The 18,143-nt window shown below is 40.4% G+C and overlaps 3 protein-coding genes across 3 annotated transcripts; 2 read left to right on the top strand and 1 right to left on the bottom strand.

Moving 5' to 3' along the window:
- Window positions 1-1,181: 1,181 nt before the first annotated feature.
- LOC135674624 (ammonium transporter 3 member 1-like) lies at window positions 1,182-4,493 on the top strand. The gene is made up of 3 exons (XM_065184652.1): window positions 1,182-1,977; window positions 2,051-2,336; window positions 3,728-4,493. The coding sequence occupies exons 1-3, from the start codon at window positions 1,333-1,335 to the stop codon at window positions 4,246-4,248; spliced, it is 1,452 nt and encodes a 483-aa protein (XP_065040724.1). The 5' UTR covers window positions 1,182-1,332; the 3' UTR covers window positions 4,249-4,493.
- A 1,977-nt stretch (window positions 4,494-6,470) lies between these two features.
- On the top strand, window positions 6,471-11,206 carry LOC135674623 (bifunctional aspartate aminotransferase and glutamate/aspartate-prephenate aminotransferase-like). The gene is made up of 10 exons (XM_065184651.1): window positions 6,471-6,787; window positions 6,864-7,098; window positions 7,207-7,300; window positions 7,382-7,485; window positions 8,088-8,336; window positions 8,445-8,558; window positions 8,862-8,945; window positions 10,394-10,564; window positions 10,639-10,752; window positions 10,859-11,206. The coding sequence occupies exons 1-10, from the start codon at window positions 6,486-6,488 to the stop codon at window positions 10,997-10,999; spliced, it is 1,608 nt and encodes a 535-aa protein (XP_065040723.1). The 5' UTR covers window positions 6,471-6,485; the 3' UTR covers window positions 11,000-11,206.
- A 628-nt stretch (window positions 11,207-11,834) lies between these two features.
- Window positions 11,835-16,040, bottom strand: LOC135674622 (probable alkaline/neutral invertase D). Its single transcript, XM_065184650.1, has 5 exons — window positions 15,879-16,040; window positions 15,108-15,516; window positions 14,316-14,747; window positions 13,000-13,558; window positions 11,835-12,742 (listed from the first exon to the last, which is right to left on the bottom strand). Exons 2-5 carry the CDS (start codon window positions 15,489-15,491, stop codon window positions 12,420-12,422), a joined length of 1,698 nt encoding a protein of 565 aa, XP_065040722.1. The 5' UTR covers window positions 15,492-15,516; window positions 15,879-16,040; the 3' UTR covers window positions 11,835-12,419.
- Window positions 16,041-18,143: the final 2,103 nt, after the last annotated feature.

Below are 18,143 nucleotides of genomic sequence, written 5' to 3'. Positions count from 1 at the left end.
AGTTAATTTTGGTTGTTAGAGAAGAAAAAACATGATCCAATAAAAAGAGATTGAAGTAGAGAGAGAAAGTATCTTATAATTTAGTTTTCTTCCAAGATAACAAGAAGTAAGCTTGAGCTTAAATTTGATTGGTTGGATAGGAATCCTAACTTAAAAGAACAATTCTTTAATCTTTACTTTTTATCAAAACAATAATAATGATGTAATTACGATGAAAATGTTACAATAGTGTTAATATTAATACACAAATGTAATAAAAATAATACCGATGTTGATAGAACAAAGACGATAACGATGACAATGATAATGATATTTACCTAAAATTAGTGGCTATAGTAGCATTAATATAAATACGATAACAAAGATAAAACATCAAAACGAGGATTAGAACATTTTAAAAACTCTTTAAAATGAAAAGTAAAATAAATATCTCTAAGTTTAGCAATGATCGTGGATTTGTCATAAACAAATATTTTCTAATTAATTTAGTGCTAAATATTTCAGATAATGTGAAATATAAAGAGGACATAAAAGAGTTTAAATTCTTCTTGAGCTTGAGATTGTGAATCTTTCTCATTTTCAATTAAATTTAGATGATAGCCACCAATATAATAAACAAGACTTCAGATCTTTCACACCATCATGTCACATAAGAATAGAAATTGACTGCATTATTCCAAGTTCTCAATAAGAAACAAATAAAATAAATGCACATCGAGAGACAATCCAAGAATCCAAAGATAATAGGAAGAATTGGAGAAGGAAAAATTGGAAGTCTCCCATAGGACAAACTAAGCAAGAAAATAAGGAGGAAAAGACAAGAAAAGGGAAAAGATTTTCCAAGCGTTTAGGATCAGTAAACCATTGCGGCCATCCAAATCCAATGGCTAAGAATCAAAGTATAATTTGCATAATACGTATAGTTCGTGGGAATATTATCGTTGACTTTACACCAATTTATGAACACAAGTTTACGGGTCAAAGCTTCCAATCGGCACGGTCGATTCCGACCCGTCCATTTGGCCTTTGGAATTGATCAGGCCGTCCATCACGGATCGCACAAATCTCAAAACATAGACTTCTTAAATCAGCACCGTTCATGTACGAGTCCCAGGTTTGGGGGATTCCCCTTTGTCTCTCTCTCTCTCTCTCTCTCGGCAGAATCTGAATCTTCAGCCTCACAACTTGATCCCATCTATTGTATATGGTGTCTTCTTTTCTTCTCGAAGCAGAGAAAGAAACGAGAAGGAGGGCTTCTTCTCCTCCATTTCTCTCCTCTGTAGACTTTGTTGCACGGACTGTAGCGAGTGGCAGCTGGTACAGTTTGCAGCCATGTCGGTGCCGGTGGCGTACCAGGGGAACACGTCGGCGGCCGTGGCCGACTGGCTCAACAAAGGCGACAACGCATGGCAGATGATATCCGCCACGCTGGTCGGCATGCAGAGCATGCCGGGGCTGGTCATCCTCTACGGGAGCATCGTGAAGAAGAAGTGGGCGGTGAACTCGGCCTTCATGGCGCTCTACGCCTTCGCCGCCGTCTGGATCTGTTGGGTCACATGGGCCTACAACATGTCGTTCGGAGACAAGCTGCTGCCCTTCTGGGGAAAGGCCAAGCCGGCGCTGGGCCAGAAGTTCCTCATCAAGCAGGCGGAGCTGCCGGCCACCACCCACTACTACCACGACGGCAACGTGGAGACGGGCATGGCCACGCCCTATTACCCCATGGCCTCCATGGTCTACTTCCAGTGCGTCTTCGCGGCCATCACCCTCATCCTCCTCGCCGGCTCCCTCCTCGGTCGCATGAACATCAAGGCGTGGATGCTCTTCGTCCCCCTCTGGCTCACCTTCTCCTACACCATCGGCGCCTTCTCCCTCTGGGGCGGCGGCTTCCTCTACCACTGGGGCGTCATCGACTACTCCGGCGGCTACGTCATCCATCTCTCCTCCGGCATCGCCGGCTTCACCGCCGCCTACTGGGTTCGTCCTCCCCCCTACCTAATTGAATCTTACGTGGTGAAAGTGTCAGCGCCGGCTGATCCAAGTTCATCAGGTCGGCCCGCGGTCCACCAAGGACAGGGAGAGGTTTCCGCCCAACAACGTGCTGCTGATGCTGACGGGAGCCGGGCTGCTGTGGATGGGGTGGGCGGGGTTCAACGGCGGCGACCCCTACTCCGCCAACATCGACTCCTCCCTGGCGGTGCTCAACACTAACATCTGCGCCGCCACCAGCCTCCTGGTGTGGACGTGCCTCGACGTCATCTTCTTCAAGAAGCCGTCCGTGATCGGAGCCGTCCAAGGAATGATCACCGGCCTCGTCTGCATCACTCCCGGTGCAGGTATGCATATCACACGACCAACTCCAATCTCAAACACCCCACCTTCTCATGCATCAATCAACTCCTTTCGAACAAGATCACATAAAACAACTTCATCAGATTCAGGAGTGTGAATGGTCCGTAGAACCTGCAACTGGCCGCCGTCAAGATTGACGGGAATCACGCTCCAGTGATTCCTCAGACTTTTGTGGATCATTAAATCGACTCTTTTGACTTTTGTGCATCATTTCCGAATGATGTCATTTCACATTTGTGTCTCTTTTTTCTTTAATGCCTTCAATATTCATCTCCCCCCCTCCTAATGAAACAGTTCTCACAGATCAATACTGGAATGAGTTCAACTTGAAAATGGGATCAGACTATATTACTGCACAGACCAGTCAAAATTCTTTTTATTATTCGGAGAGAAGAGAGATCACCATGAAATCACCCATTCAATTTTCTACCCCAACCATGAATTCTTTGGGCAATAACACTTGCCAGCTGTTGCCATGTCCTGTAGTCAAAATTACTACTTCAAACAAGAATAAATAGTATCCAGCAATTGAAGTAGAAATGTTTTCTGGAAATTTTCAGACCAAAGTAGGAGCTTCTGATTCCACAATGACTGCTGAGAGATCATAAGAAACATATGATTCACTCAAAAAGTTTTGATGCAGTTTGGACCACAAGCACTTGATATGACAATCCAATGAAAGCTCAACTATGATATGCATCCACTGCTTACTGTAACTTTGTCCTTTACAGTCGTAGTATAAGGTTGAATCTGACCACTGCTTACGGCAGGGAAGAAGACCAGCCTTTGCTTCTTCTGCATGCACAATATAAAACTGGATCAGATCTCGAGTGCTTGATCTTGTCCTTATTTTTTGTTCCCTGGATGATTCACGATACTCTTGTGAAAGAAGTCATCTTCACTGGTGATTTCCTTTGGACTTTTCAAAGTTGGAGAAAGAAAGACTTCCAGAAGATATAAAACCGCCCACAGCAGCCATCGCTTTTCATGGTTGACGTGAGTCTCGGGGAAATGCTTTAGTGTTAATGCATCATCGCCAGCATCTTCTCAGTTGTCTGATTCAGCTGTTTCCGACTGCTTTCCTCCCTTCTGAAACATCCAATCGGAGTGCATAGAAGTGGAAGATGGTTTCAAAAGGCTGGCTTGATTGGGATGTCTTACTGTACCAGTAAAGGGAGATATCATCCTCATCAGTAGCAGAATTCATTGAATTGTCTGCCACCATCATGATTACATCTTCCTGCTTCAGCTTCTTTGAACCACCAATTACCTCTTTAACTCTGAATGAAAAGTCTGAGAACATTTGAGCATTAGTTACTTACCTGTTCTTTGGATTAGCAGAGAAATGGATCTCAAAAGCTCTGTTATTACTCAGGTTTGGTGCAGGGATGGGCTGCCATAGTGATGGGTGTGCTGTCGGGCAGCATCCCCTGGTTCACCATGATGATCGTGCACAAGCGCTCCCGCCTCCTGCAGCAGGTGGACGACACCCTGGGCGTCTTCCACACCCACGCCGTCGCCGGCTTCCTGGGTGGCGCGACCACCGGCCTGCTGGCGGAGCCCACCCTGTGCGCCCTCTTCCTCCCCGTCACCAACTCGCGGGGCGGCTTCTACGGCGGCGTCGGGGGCGTGCAATTCCTCAAGCAGCTCGTGGGCGCGCTGTTCGTCGTGGGGTGGAACATCGTCGCCACCACCATCATCTGCCTCGTCATACGGCTGGTGATGCCGCTGCGCATGTCGGAGGAGCAGCTCACCATCGGCGACGATGCGGTGCACGGCGAGGAGGCCTACGCGCTGTGGGGCGACGGGGAGAAGTACGATTCCACCCGGCACGGCTGGTACTCGGACGAGACGCAGCACAACGCGGTGGCCACCGGTGTCACCCTCAACGTTTAGGAGGTGAAAGCAAAGTGTGGAGGAGCGTGCAAGTGTTCGAGTTGGGTATTGTCTGCGCTACATATCTTTCGGTGTGATCATTATTGGATTATGGAAAGGAATGGTTAGGGGATTGATAGGATGTTTAGGATAATTGTAAGTGTTACTTTGTATACTAGTTTGGATTATTTAGCTATTACTTCAAAAAAAATATTTATGAGAAAATAAATAATATACTAAATGCTCAAATAAGTGGGCATAAAATATTCATCTTGTCATGACCCGGGTTGATGGGCTAACTTAACTAGCCTATCAACTTCGTTTCGTCTAAATCAAACCCTAGTATAGTGCATGTGAGGCGTAGTCCAATGGTGACTCCACGTCATAATGAATCATCTGACTCCGTCTACGAGTAGTCCTTTCCTACTCAAGCCCCCTTACTATGCCCAAACTAAAATACTTAAATGAAAATTAACATAGTACACTAATCATGTTCTTATAAGCTAATCAAACACATTGTCCACTTCTAAGATGGGACTAATTAGATGTTACACATCTAATAATGATAATTAGGCAAGTCAACATGTCAAAAATAAGAAACACCATCACATCCGGCAAAACAAGCTAGAGAATGAACATGCATACTACATTTTTCCTTTCAGAAACACTTTTTTTTTTTTTTTTTGGTAACATAAAAACAATGTAGTTCATGTGAATCACCAAGAAGAACATGGTAGTTTGCTCAATGGTACAAGAACAAGAGGGACACATCAATTTGCTGACCAATTCTCACCACAAATAAAATACAAATGAGGAAAATAATCCAGCCAGTAGCACTATTTTTGGGGAAAAGTTATTCAGAGGAACTGATTTTGGATAGTTTATAGCTTGGTTTTTCTTTCACCTTTCACATGGATTTTAATTTTGAATAATATTATCTTATATATTTTAATTTTAAATAATACTGTCTGTACCGGATGATAAGCAGATTGATGCACAGATCGTTCACTATCAGATGGTACAATCGATTGAGATCATTTTTTGTCTCGTTATCATGATTGATGGAGAATGATAGTATTAATCGAGGGGAGAAACGAAAGAGAGAATAAAAGGAAAACCTAGAGATCAACGTTGTTCTCTCTTCTCGTCTGTCGATGACTTCTCTCGACACAAGGAGAAGAATATTCGATGTTGCGAGGAGAAGAGAGGTGACGTCGCAAGCAAAAAAGAGATGACATTGTCTCGATGAAATCGTTTTTTTTTTTACTTTTATATATATCAAGAATTTTAATTTTGAATAATACCGTTCATATGTATCTATTTGCCATCGAATGATATTGTCGATTGGGACTGTTTCTATCCTATTATCATGATCGAGGGAAAAAGATAAGATTAATCGAAGGAAGAAAGAAATTGGAGAAGAAGAGGAGAACCTGGTGATCGACGTTGCTCTCCCTCCTCGTTTGTCGATGACTTCTCTCGAGGCAAGGAGAAGAATCCTCGGTGTCGTGATAGATTGAGACTACCTTTGTGTGAGACTGAGACCACCAGAGGTCTAAACTATTCAAGGTAGGTAGTCGAGGTAGATAGATTGAGACTACTCAAGGTAGGTAGTCGAGAGGAAGCATCAAAATATGAGACTAAACTATGTTTTTCGAGGCGCAAAGACAAGGCTGTTGCTTCTAATGAAAAAAAAAAATTCAACTTTTAGGGCACCAATCCCTAGAAGAAATCGAGGCGGCGAAAGAACGGAAGGAATCGATCGAGAAACAAAACACAAATTCGTTTAAACGCAACCTAGATCTTTCCGGAAGCAGATCCAAGTTGTTCCGATTACACCAGATCGATTCTATTCCGCTCAAATCCCAATCTCAAGAAAAATACATCTGTGCGAGAGATTGAGAGAGATAAAGAGAGGGATAATGTCGATGATGGCTGAGGCGGCGGGATTGCCGATGGGCAGACGTGATCGGCTCTCCCTTCCACCGCAGACCGAGTAAGCCGACGCATAGTCCAAGGCCAAGGCGAACAAGCAAGCAAACTGTGCTCTGTGATTGGTGTAAGAAGCGGGCCCCGCATGGGCAACCCCGCTGGGTCCCTTTTTTTTCATCCAATAATTAAGGAGGGTAGTAAACTCGGTTGAAGACAAAAAAACACGTGGCCGTAATGCTTAAATAGACTGCTACCAAACTTTGTAACGTGGTTTAGTATTCCGTTATATATTCGTATGAAACCGTTACGATGACCGTTATTTCGGGATGTATATTAGAAATGCTCTCGGCACTGTTACCGGGGTTGGTGCGAAGAAGAACGACGACTACTTGCTCGTGTTTGGTGGTGTTGGTTGGTGGCGGCATAGAGAAGAGAGGAATCGAGTTGCTTTATTAATACATCAGCCACCCCGGCTGCCCTGGAAGGGCTCTCTCAGCTACCCATCAATGGAGGCCTCTCTCTCCTTCCGCCGCCCCTCCTCCTCCCCTTCTTCATTCTTCTCCCGATCCCCTAATCCCCTCCGGTCTCTTCCGGACTTGGATGCGCCAAAGATCCTGTCTTTTCCGATGTAGGTTTGGGTTTCCTCCAGATCCCCTTCTTTTCGAGACCTTTGAGTTGGTTTTGACGGAAGGTCTGCGCGACAGGTCGTGGAGCAGGAAAAGGTGCCATATTTCGGCCGAGATGGGGGTGAAGTCGGCCCTCTCTCCGGATTCGACGACGCCCGTCGATCTCTCGGTGAGTCCCAGGGTGAGCTCGCTCAAGCCGTCGAAGACCATGGCCATCACCGACCAGGCCACCGCCCTCGTGCAGGCTGGTGTGCCCGTCATCAGGTTGGCTGCCGGAGAACCTGATTTCGACACCCCGGCTGCGATTTCGGAGGTGAATCTCTTCGATCTATGCGGTATCTAGGCTTTGATTAGATAAAGGTCGAATCTTTCTTGAACTTCCATATACTGAGGCTTTTGTGATTGTTGGGTGGTTGTGAAGGCTGGGATTAATGCAATTCGAGAAGGTTATACGAGGTATACTCCAAATGCCGGGACTCTGGAGCTCAGAAAGGCAATTTGTCATAAGCTTGAAGGTCAGTTATCAGGAATTTTTTGTGATGTTTGTTATGTTTAAGGCTGCAAAGAAATTGATTCTCGATGTTTTTCAACCGCAGTCGAGAATGGTTTGTCCTACACACCTGACCAGATTTTGGTTAGCAATGGGGCCAAACAGTGTATTTTGCAAGCTGTGGTTGCAGTTTGTTCTCCAGGGGATGAGGTGAAAATCATCCTTGCTGTTTACTGATAATTTTGATAATTGCAATTGTAATCTTCTTTTCATCTTATTTGGTTTTTCTTTGCTCTCATAGTTGTTTCTTTACTTGAATTGTACAGAACAATACATGCTCTTTGGATTATTAGTTTGTATGTGTTACCAAGTGATTTTTTTTGTACAATGTGGCTTATAACCCTACCATTTATTATTAGCAATAAATTGTTCCATATGTCAAGAAGAAGTGAATATGATCAGTAGGATACAAAATCACCAATTGAATGGAAAAGCAAACTATGGTTATTTGCTGAGATTGATTGGTTCATGTTTCTCTTGATAGCTATAACAAATTACCACCTACCATGTGAGACACGGCTTTTCTCTTTAGGTTATTAGAGTATTTAACTAGTGATATTGCCCTAAACAGTGCTCAATGGTGTGAAACAATCTCTCTAGCTTATCCCAAATATTTGGGACAATGCGCCTGGTTGTATTTGGAGCATCTTACTAAGTTTGTCACTGTTTCCTTCATGATTAAAGTTTCTATACGGGATATTTTCTACCATGCTTGGTATCTCACAAGAAAATACACTAATTTCTTTGTTCAGGTTTTAATTCCAGCACCGTACTGGGTCAGCTACCCTGAGATGGCTAGGTTGGCTGATGCAACTCCAGTAATTCTTTCAACAAACATATCAGACGACTTCCTACTAAATCCAGACTTTCTTGCTTCAAAGATCAATGAGAAATCAAGGCTGCTTATACTTTGTTCTCCATCCAATCCTACTGGTTCTGTTTATCCAAAGAAACTGCTTGAGGAGATAGCTGATATAGTGAGGAAACATCCAAGGCTTTTGGTGAGGTTTCCATAGATGAAATCTATCTGTGAATTTATAATAAATTAATAACAAATTCTTATGAGTTCAATTTATTGACCACCTTGGATACTTCTGTTTGTCTCTCAGGTTTTATCTGATGAAATATATGAACATATCATTTATCCACCAGCCAAACACACAAGCTTTGCTTCATTGCCCGGAATGTGGGAAAGAACCTTAACCGTGAATGGGTTTTCTAAGGTAGTTGGTTTTTATGTGTATTTTTTTGGTCTTATGAATCAAAAGGATTGTCTTGGCAAAGATATGGAATCAAGTGCCAGAAATTCAATCTTTGTTGCTGCACAATTAGTCACATTGATCATGGCGACAAGAAACATAGTAGTTCTTCATTATATTTCTGTCATCCGTTGGACAGTTTATCATTTGATTGGTTTTGAGTTGAATTACCTAAACAATTTACAATCTCTTGGTTGAACCATCATTTTGCTATTTAGGACATTATCAATGACAAGGCTTTGAATCTGATGGTTGCATGTTTTCTAGGCTTTTGCAATGACTGGTTGGCGACTTGGGTACCTTGCCTGCCCTAAACACTTCTTAACAGCTTGTGGAAAGATTCAGAGCCAGGTAAATTATCTCTTCCTTGACAATATTAAGAGGTCTCATTAATGGATCTTTGATTTAAGATGGCATACATCTACAGTAGTTATTTGTTAGTTCTTCTGTTGTCTTTATATCTTTATCTAGCTTTGTCTTCCATTCAAAACCACTGGATGATAAGCAAAACTTGCCTTTCCTGCTTAAAGTCGCTAAAAGAAGAGAAATATGTCAATATCCGGATGAAGTTCGTGAAAGGGAAATATTATCTGTTGCATACATGGTATACAATTTCGAATAGTACCGGTCCGACGGCATACCGGTACACGGACCGCCCGCTATCGGACGGAACGTGTTACAGTGCTACAGTAAGAGGAAAAATATTTAAAACCACTCGGTACGCCCTGATGTACCGCTCGGTACACGGTACCATACTGTACTGAGCCAACCTCGAAATATCAGTACCGTACGGTATTACATACCTTGGTTACATACATAGGTATAAATTGCAAAAAGGGATTTAAAGTTCCCTCCAAGATATAATCCAAACACCCTTAGATATTCTTCATACCAATGAGTGCCAATTTTGAATCTTCTAATTCTAACAAGGAATGCAAATAGGGCATGATCTAACATGATCTTTTCTTTTATGAAATGAAATGTACCCACTATCTATTCAAAAAACTGGGCAGCTAGTTGATCACCTGCATTACAAAAACCATTTGAGCCTTTACCTCTACAGAAGTTTGTGATCCTGCAAGATGTCATATTAGCTTCTGTAGGAATATATCTTGCAAATAGAAAATTGCTCTAACAGTTTCTAGTTGGCATGAGGCAATTGCCCAAAGAAACAACAATACAGAAGGGGATATTTAGTTCATTGAATCATGTAATGAAAATTTAATGAATTTTAGTATGGAGTATTTATTTATATCAAAATATTGGGCTAAGGTGTCAAAGATATGTGTAATATAACTGCTATCATTAGTATATTGTGAGCTTTACAGTCATGGCATAGAGTGCCCCTTTATCATCTGTACTAATACATATCTGCAAGGACCCAATAGTCAATTAATTTGGCTGGCATGATGCCAACTGCAGATCATGTAGTTTATAATAACTGGCCATGGCTTACACAGTTATAACTAGCTTTCCGAATCCCTAGTAAAGTTTGCTGATAGAGGAAGCTGGTTCTAGAATGGTTTGGCACACTTGTAAATTGACATTCAGAATCTGATAGTTTATTTGTTCAAAAATGGAGCTTTTCCATATTAATCTGTCATTAATTTTCATAGCCAGATTAACAAAAATATATAATTTAAAAAAGTTGTTCTTATAGTTTACCATGAGAGATTTTTATCTTTGTTCTTTCCTATGATTGATTACATATAATCCAGTTAGAATTGGTTTTTCTCTTGCCTCTTGTTTCATTATCTTTACATGCCTAAACAATTCCAATGAGTCTGTACCTGCTGCAGTCTACCTCTGGTGCTAGCAGCATATCCCAGAAAGCTGGACTTGCAGCTTTAGGTTTGGGCTATGCTGGTGGCGAAGCAGTCTCGGTCATGGTGAAGGCATTCCAGGAAAGACGAGATTTCTTAGTTGAAAGCTTTAAAGAATTGGAGGGTGTGAAGATATCAGAGCCCCAGGTAAACAATATTTTGTTATTCATACATTTATATCCATTTTTATTAGCTTACACACCAATATTCTTCAACAACAGGGTGCTTTCTATCTGTTCATCGACTTCAGTTCCTACTACGGTTCTGAGGTTGAAGGATTTGGCACTATCAAAGACTCTGAATCCCTTTGCCGGTTCTTCTTGGACAAGGGCCAGGTGAGATCAGCAAGCCATAACGTGGTTTCTGGACCCTGAATAAGCATAAGCTTTACACATTTAAAACAAATGTCAGGATTAACATAATTGATGTCTTGTTGGGCAGGTTGCACTTGTTCCGGGAGATGCATTTGGAGATGATAAATGCATTCGGATGTCATACGCTGCATCTCTATCAACCTTGCAAGAAGCAATGAAGAAAATAAAAGAAGCCATTGGTCTCCTCAGAGCACCTGCTGCTGTCTAATTGTTGTGAGATTCTTTCCTCGAAAAATTGGTACAAGAATTTGTACTAGTCCCCAAGTGCATCTGACATTACTGCTGTTGTATTAGTGTATGCTTTGCTCATAAAACCAAAAATATTTTGCAAAACATCTGAAGGACAAATAGTCCATTCTTGGAATTTACACCTTTCAAGAAGTAATAAACTTGGTTCAATTACTGGTTCATGATATCTCCAGTTTGTTGTGTTGATTGCAGCTTACAAGGTGTATAATTATCTGAGAAAATGCTTGAACATATTGGTATTAGTTTATTGCCTTGTTGGCTATTTGGATTTGGATAGGATGAAAGTTGTGAATATTCTATTCGTTGTAATTCTATTATTAAAAATGATAATGATAACGAATTGGGTTCTTCGGGTAGACATCATCTTGATGTAGGTTTATCATTTATGTATCCTTGAAATGAGTTTGGGATGGTCTTCAGAAAGGAAAATAAGTACTCTATAGTTTCATCATAGAAATCCATCATATTTGTTGCTAGTTGTGCCAACATTAATACTTGTTGCTAGTTGTTACAGCAAGTCTCCCCCTAATGTTACTGCTTCAGGAGAATGACTTCCAACACCACCATCAACAGGCAGATGGTCTCTCTGGGTGACAGATTCTATTTAGAAACAGGCTAATTTGGAGGTGCAATGAAGAGCAGCATTTATCAGATCTTTAAGTAATGACAACCACAAACAACTTCTGCTGAGTAAATCATGAAATTTCTTAAACAGATTTATCTCTGTTCATGCTGTTACTACAGAGTAATTAGTTTGAAGCACAAAACAGCACGGCGATAAGTGGCACATACAATGCTTGAGAACAGGCTTTTCTTGAGAAGAAGGCAGGTCAGAGACCAAACCAATATTATTAATAAGTCAAAGAATTATAAAGAGAAAAAGTTAAAATAAAAAATACAGCAGAATATAAGAAACTACAGAAACAGAAGTAGCAGCAGACTCTTCCTTTATGCTTGTGAAAGTCCATCTACAATTAGCATCTGCAATGCTTGGAACAAACTAAATCTTGCATCTGTATTCAGAACTGATCCAGATAACATCAGACGGATTTACGGATTTGTATTCAGATGATCGACAAGAGTTTCTTCTTTGACACAAAAATGTTTGTGATGATCTTGGATAAACATTCTCACCTTGACAAGAATGATATTATTGATGGTGGCTATCTTGTAGAGATTGACACCTTTGATCAAAAAGGATGAAACTCGACAAAATCGTCACAGAATTTGTGATACAAAAAGGTTTGTGACGATCATGGATAAACGAACTCACCTTGTAACAAGAATGAGATTTATTGATGTTGGATATCTTCTTGAGACTGACACCTTTGATCAAAAAGGATGAAACTCGACGAAATTGCCACAGAATTTGTATTGGATTATAGGATCATGTCCAGTGAAATCTCCGGGCAGGTCCATGAGGCTGATCTCTTTATTAGAGGCTTCATGGCTTTGTCCTCTTCAAGAGAGACCATCCCAAGATGAGATGGGTCTTCCAGCATCATCTTCGATACCAAATAACCTGCAATGGACCATGTCTGAAACTTCCTTGCCTGCTTGCCGATGTATCTTCCTAGCTTACCATCATAGTATTCTGGCCAACTGTCTTTTAACAGTCTGCTCTCAGCAAGCTCTATTGCTCGTCGTGCAATCTGGGGTCGACCAGTCTTTATACAGGCTGCAGTGAGCAGCCACAGAAGCACTGCATGTGTAGCAGAAAATAAGAAAGTAGCTTGAAGAATTGTTGAAATATAAAGCATTAAATTTATACAATCAACTAAATGCTGATGGCCATGCAAATGAACAACTAGTAGCAAAATAACTAGAAGAAACAAATTTGATGAAGTTCAAGGAAAATAGCATGGATCAATGGTGGACAAAATTTTTCTGCTACCTACTTGACCTTTGAGATATGCCAAAAGATGAAAGAATCATGGGTTGTCTGTCACTTGAACTTACCTGGCCAAGATCCTCCATTGTGGTAACTCCATCTGGTGTTCTTGGGGTCACAGCCAGTAACTATCCGCCACTCATGGCTCTCTATGGCAGGGTAAGTAACCTTGAGAGGCATTTCTCCAACCAGCTCTTCCCAACGTTCTTCAATGAGATCCATCACAGCCATGGATTGCTCAGGGGTAGCAAGAGATGACAAAATAGCAACACAGTTACCCAACGCAAACCAACGGAAGTCCATCCTTGCAGGGCTGACATTTCCGATGAAGTAACCACCTCGAGTAGGCATGAAATCAAACACCCAATCTGGAATTGAATCAGGAATCACATTGAACTTGTTCACAGCTGTGTGAGAGTATTCCTCGGTTTTGTAGCGATAAATGTCATTTAGTTGCTGGAAATCAAGCCAAAAGTAGGTTCTCATGTGATAACTTAGAGCATGCAAACGTTTCACTATTCGCTCTACAAATTCCTTTCCCTCTGAATCATGTTTGAGCATTGTCAGAGCACACCTCAATGCCATAAAGAAAAGAGCTTGGATTTCGATAGGATAACCATATATACCCTGAGAAGCCGATGTAGATATGTAAATGAGATGAACCAATTAATAATACAATCACTAAAATTTTAAAGCTAAATTTTTGCAGATGCAAATGGCAATTATAATAGTAACCAGGCAAGTAACAAGCAAGTACATGGGGATTTTTATGCACACTAATGAATGATAGAGTAGGCCTAGAGTTTGGTTAGCATTGTGCGCTAAAATTCTACTTGGCATGTCAATTTGTGGCTTTGGTCATGACATGAATTAGCAACCCTGAATGGTCAAATTTCTTTATAATTTATTTTTAGCAAAAGTATATGTCTTGGCTCTGGTTCTAGAATCACTTATGCATTCATTATTTACTGAAAGATTATTCATAAACATGAAACCCTTCACCCCCATCCCCCCACAAAATCACACACATGTTCAATTACATGTGAATTCATCACAAAATTATCCTAGCAGTTAGCCCTGCTTACATGTTCAATTTCATTTCCCATTTCACATTCCAGGGCTATTACTCTTGGAAGTTCCATTGGTAAAGCATAAGGCTAAACTAATTGGAACTGCCAAGGTACTGAATTTTCCTAATTTAGCTGAGTTAAAACAATTAAGCGTCGATCAAAATGAAAGCAACAAAAGCAATAAACTTGTAGGTGTTCTTTTTTTTTATTGTAATTTTGGGACAATGGCTTGTCTGTTCATCTATATCCTGAGAAATAAAACAGTTCAACTAGATATGCCACTGCAACTGGAAGAAAAATGTCTATGATCTTACCATTCTTCGATCGATCATCGAGCAGCCATCAGCACAGAGCAAGGTTGGAAATGTATCAAAGCCCTCGGACAGACATAAAGTTAGTATAAGCCTTATTCCCTTTTGGCATTCAGGTGATTCTGCAAGAGATGAATCCCCAGTTGACTTCGTATAAGCACGCAGAAGAATAATCCACCAGAACCCAGAGTCAACAGGTGCAACTCTTCCAATTGCACTCTCACCAAAATCTGCAACCAGTGTGTCGGTTTTCCTAACAGGATCATGCAGCACCTTGAAGCTTGCCGGCATCACACCTTCCCCAAGCTTGAAACGGTCTATCCTCTTTTCCCAGCCTTGAAGGTACAGAGTCTTCAAAAGGAAGTTCTTAACCATCTCTGGTTCCCCATTCATCAGAAAAGCCAGTGCACTTGGTACAAAATCGCGAACAAATACCTATGTGAAGATAAATCTCATCAATATAAGTAATGATCTCAGAAAAAGGAATCTACTCTTTAACATTCGTTGTTATACAGCAAAGACCTCAGTATACTCCTCAAAGTAGTAACATCAATGCTTTCACAAACAAAGTTGCAACCAGACACCACACCACTAAGAACTACATGTTCATCAAGAGTTCAAGACATTACAGAAAGCACGAGAAATTTCACTAATTTAAGCGCAAAAAAATATTTTTCCTCCACCAATACTTTCAATTCCCAGAGAAGACAAAGTAGCAACCTATTAAATATGAACAAATCATGAGCAAAATAAAGACATTTACATATGAGAAGTATAGATTCCAGCAAAAATTACCTGGTCATAGTTGAGGACTTCCTCCGATGCGTGATCATAAGCAGCAATCGTGCCGACGGGCTCCCCCTTGAAATACACTATCGACCTTCTTAGGGCCTCCCAAGCCTCCGCAATGATCGGATGCGGCTCGAACGGGTTCCGAGCCGTGGAGGCCGGTGTGCTGAATCCAGACCTCATGCCTCCGGGAGAGTACAAACTGTCGAAGCTCTCGAGGCCTCTGACATTGATGGAGAGCTCGTTCATCGACCTCTCATCGCACGACCTCTGCCGCTCAATGGGGAGCTTCGGCCTGTCGGGCAGCCGCGACAGGTCAAGATCATCGCCGTCCGCCATCGAGGAGTACGATCCCACCTTCCGCATCCCCGGTTCCTTGAACCCGTTCATCCTTCCAGTACCGGATGCTCACGATCTGCACCACCAAAAGTGCCAATTTTTACCAGAAAATCCAGCTCTGACGACAAATATGATCTGAATTTTTCGCAGAAATGATGCAGTTCTCGAAATTAGGGATGTACAAACAGTAGTAGTATTAGAAGAAGAAGAAGAAGAAGGGAAACGAGAATCCGCACAAAGAAGAGCTCAGGACGAGATTGCGGTCAAAAGCAGGAAAGCCTCCATCTTTACAGAAGAAATCAAACACGAAAAGAAGAAGAAAAGTCGATCTTTTGTTGGCTCTGATCCAACCGACCGTGACACCAGAAAGCAAGCGGGATGAACGCGACAGTTGAAGACGAAAAGAAGAGGCAAAGAAGATGCAGATAGAAAATTTACCAAGGGAGCGTGTAGGCGACGAACCCTAGAGATCTGGAGCGGATCGGAGAGGGCAGGGGAACGGTGGAGGGAGCTGGCGGCGAGCGGCAGAGAGAGAGAGAGAGAGAGAGAGAGAGAGAGAGACAGAGGGAGAGAGAGAGAGAGAGGATGCGAAGCATCTCAACTCCCGCGACTGGGTTTGTGCCTTTAACGGCCGTGATGGCTTCCGTGTTACCGGTCGGGTCAGTTACTCCACCCGGTGCCCGGGAGAAGCCGGTCAGCGCACGTGAGACGCATACCATAATTTTATATCACCACTAATGAATAAATTATTAAGTAATATTATTAAATAATATTAAATTAATTTCATAAATTTTTTTCCTCATGTATTGACATGGATAAGGAGATGTATATTATCGATGTCTCGTAGTAAAATATGAAATTTATCGGGATGATTTTTCTAGAAAATATTTATTCATATTTTAGATTTTTTTTTTCTAAAAATATTTTTTAAAAAAATACTTAAAATATACCTCAAAAGTTTTCTCATCAAAATTATTTACTTGTTTTTTGTAATAAATTTTAGTTCTAACCACAGTATTTTTCATTTGGCTCGTTTATAATATTTGTCAATAGCATTTATGATGTTTTATTAATATACTAGAAATATTATAAATAATATTATATCATATTTTTTAATTGTTATTACTACTTATACACTATTGTAACATTATATTTTTAGGTTCATGATTGGTTTGATTAAGTTTAATAATCTATTTAGATCATTTATAATATTTTTTAATATATTTTATGATATTCATGACCAAAATACCATAACAAATAAAAAATATGATGACAAACAAAAACATATAACAGACGAAAGAATTTTTATTTTTAAATTAAAGATATTATTTGAGAAAAAAATAAGAGATATTAATTGAAAAATATTTATAATAATATTTGTTTTGGAAATATCTTAGCGGGCCGGCCGGGAGGAGAGAGAAGGGGACGGACTCATTTGACGGCTCTCGTGAGTCGTCATCGATGTGATATCGGTGTCCGTGAAGTGGGCTGTCTTCTTGTGGTGGCAGGTGGGGGATGCTCTCCACAAAATAATTGCCCTCTCTCTCTCTCTCTTTCTCTCTCTCTCTCTCTTCTTGTATTGTATTGGTGGAAGAATTCTCGCACGTGTAGACGACTTTCTTGCAAAAAAATAATTTAACAATATTATATTATAAAGTTTGCAAATAATATATCTTTCGATTACAAAGTTGAGTATGACATTTGTAGTTAACATTATTTTTAAAATTAAAAACAAAAATAATATAAAATACCTAAAATACTTTTAATATTTTTAGCAACATTTTTAATAACATTTTATAGAGATTAACTATATATTTTTCCTTATAGCACCTGCCAAAGTAAATGGTTTTTGTAATTATCTTTAAAAACTTAATAAATACTATGTAGATATTTTTGTATTCTTTTTTTTGGTTTTGAACTAACAATTGATTAACTATGTTTCTTGGAACAGATACTAATAAGAGATCTTATTCTTTGAGAGGACATAATGTACTATATTATAATTGTAATGTAATCTAGTGGAAACTTGATAAGAGTGACAATTTCATTTCAGTTATATCCAGGTTGGTGTCAAGGCCAAGATTGATGAGTTCATCACTAAGTCTTTGTAAGTATCCAATAATCATTGGATAGACAGACATATAATCTTTGGAGCAATTCATATGCTTTTAGAGATCATAGTATTTATTGGTGCATGTTAGGAATGAAGATGACAGAATATTATATTACATGAGGAAACAAGGGATGTATCTTCCAGTAGAATAAGGCTCTAAGTGTTTCATAATAGTAACAATAAAAGGGTCAGTATAATTTTCAGAAAGTAAAACATGAAAAGAGCAGTAATTCTGACAAATCATTCTCTAAGTCTGGATTTGACTTCCTTAATGAGTCTGTTTCAAACAAGATCTTCTTTCAGCACAATAACCAATATGGGATGACTCATGTTGACCTATGACAAGTTGCAAAGAGGGGAAGAATTTATCCATTTGCAGCAACAGTTTCCTTCTACCAAGCAACAGTGGTCAAATTTGGGGAACTGTATGTAGTCAAAGCCAAAGAGGGTGAATGAAGCCAGAGAATTTGCATTAGTAGGCAAAAGATGACACAGACTCCATGCAAGTTTAGTTTTGACCTCCAAATGAAGAAAAGATCATCTAGGTGGGTCTGGTCATGGTGGATAAGGGAAGCTGCATATATGCTTTT

This window comes from Musa acuminata, chromosome BXJ1-5 (assembly GCF_036884655.1).
Source record: "Musa acuminata AAA Group cultivar baxijiao chromosome BXJ1-5, Cavendish_Baxijiao_AAA, whole genome shotgun sequence".
Lineage (NCBI taxonomy): Eukaryota > Viridiplantae > Streptophyta > Magnoliopsida > Zingiberales > Musaceae > Musa > Musa acuminata.
The sequence above is the reverse complement of the archived record's forward strand: the minus strand, read 5'-3'. Positions and strand labels throughout refer to the sequence as shown.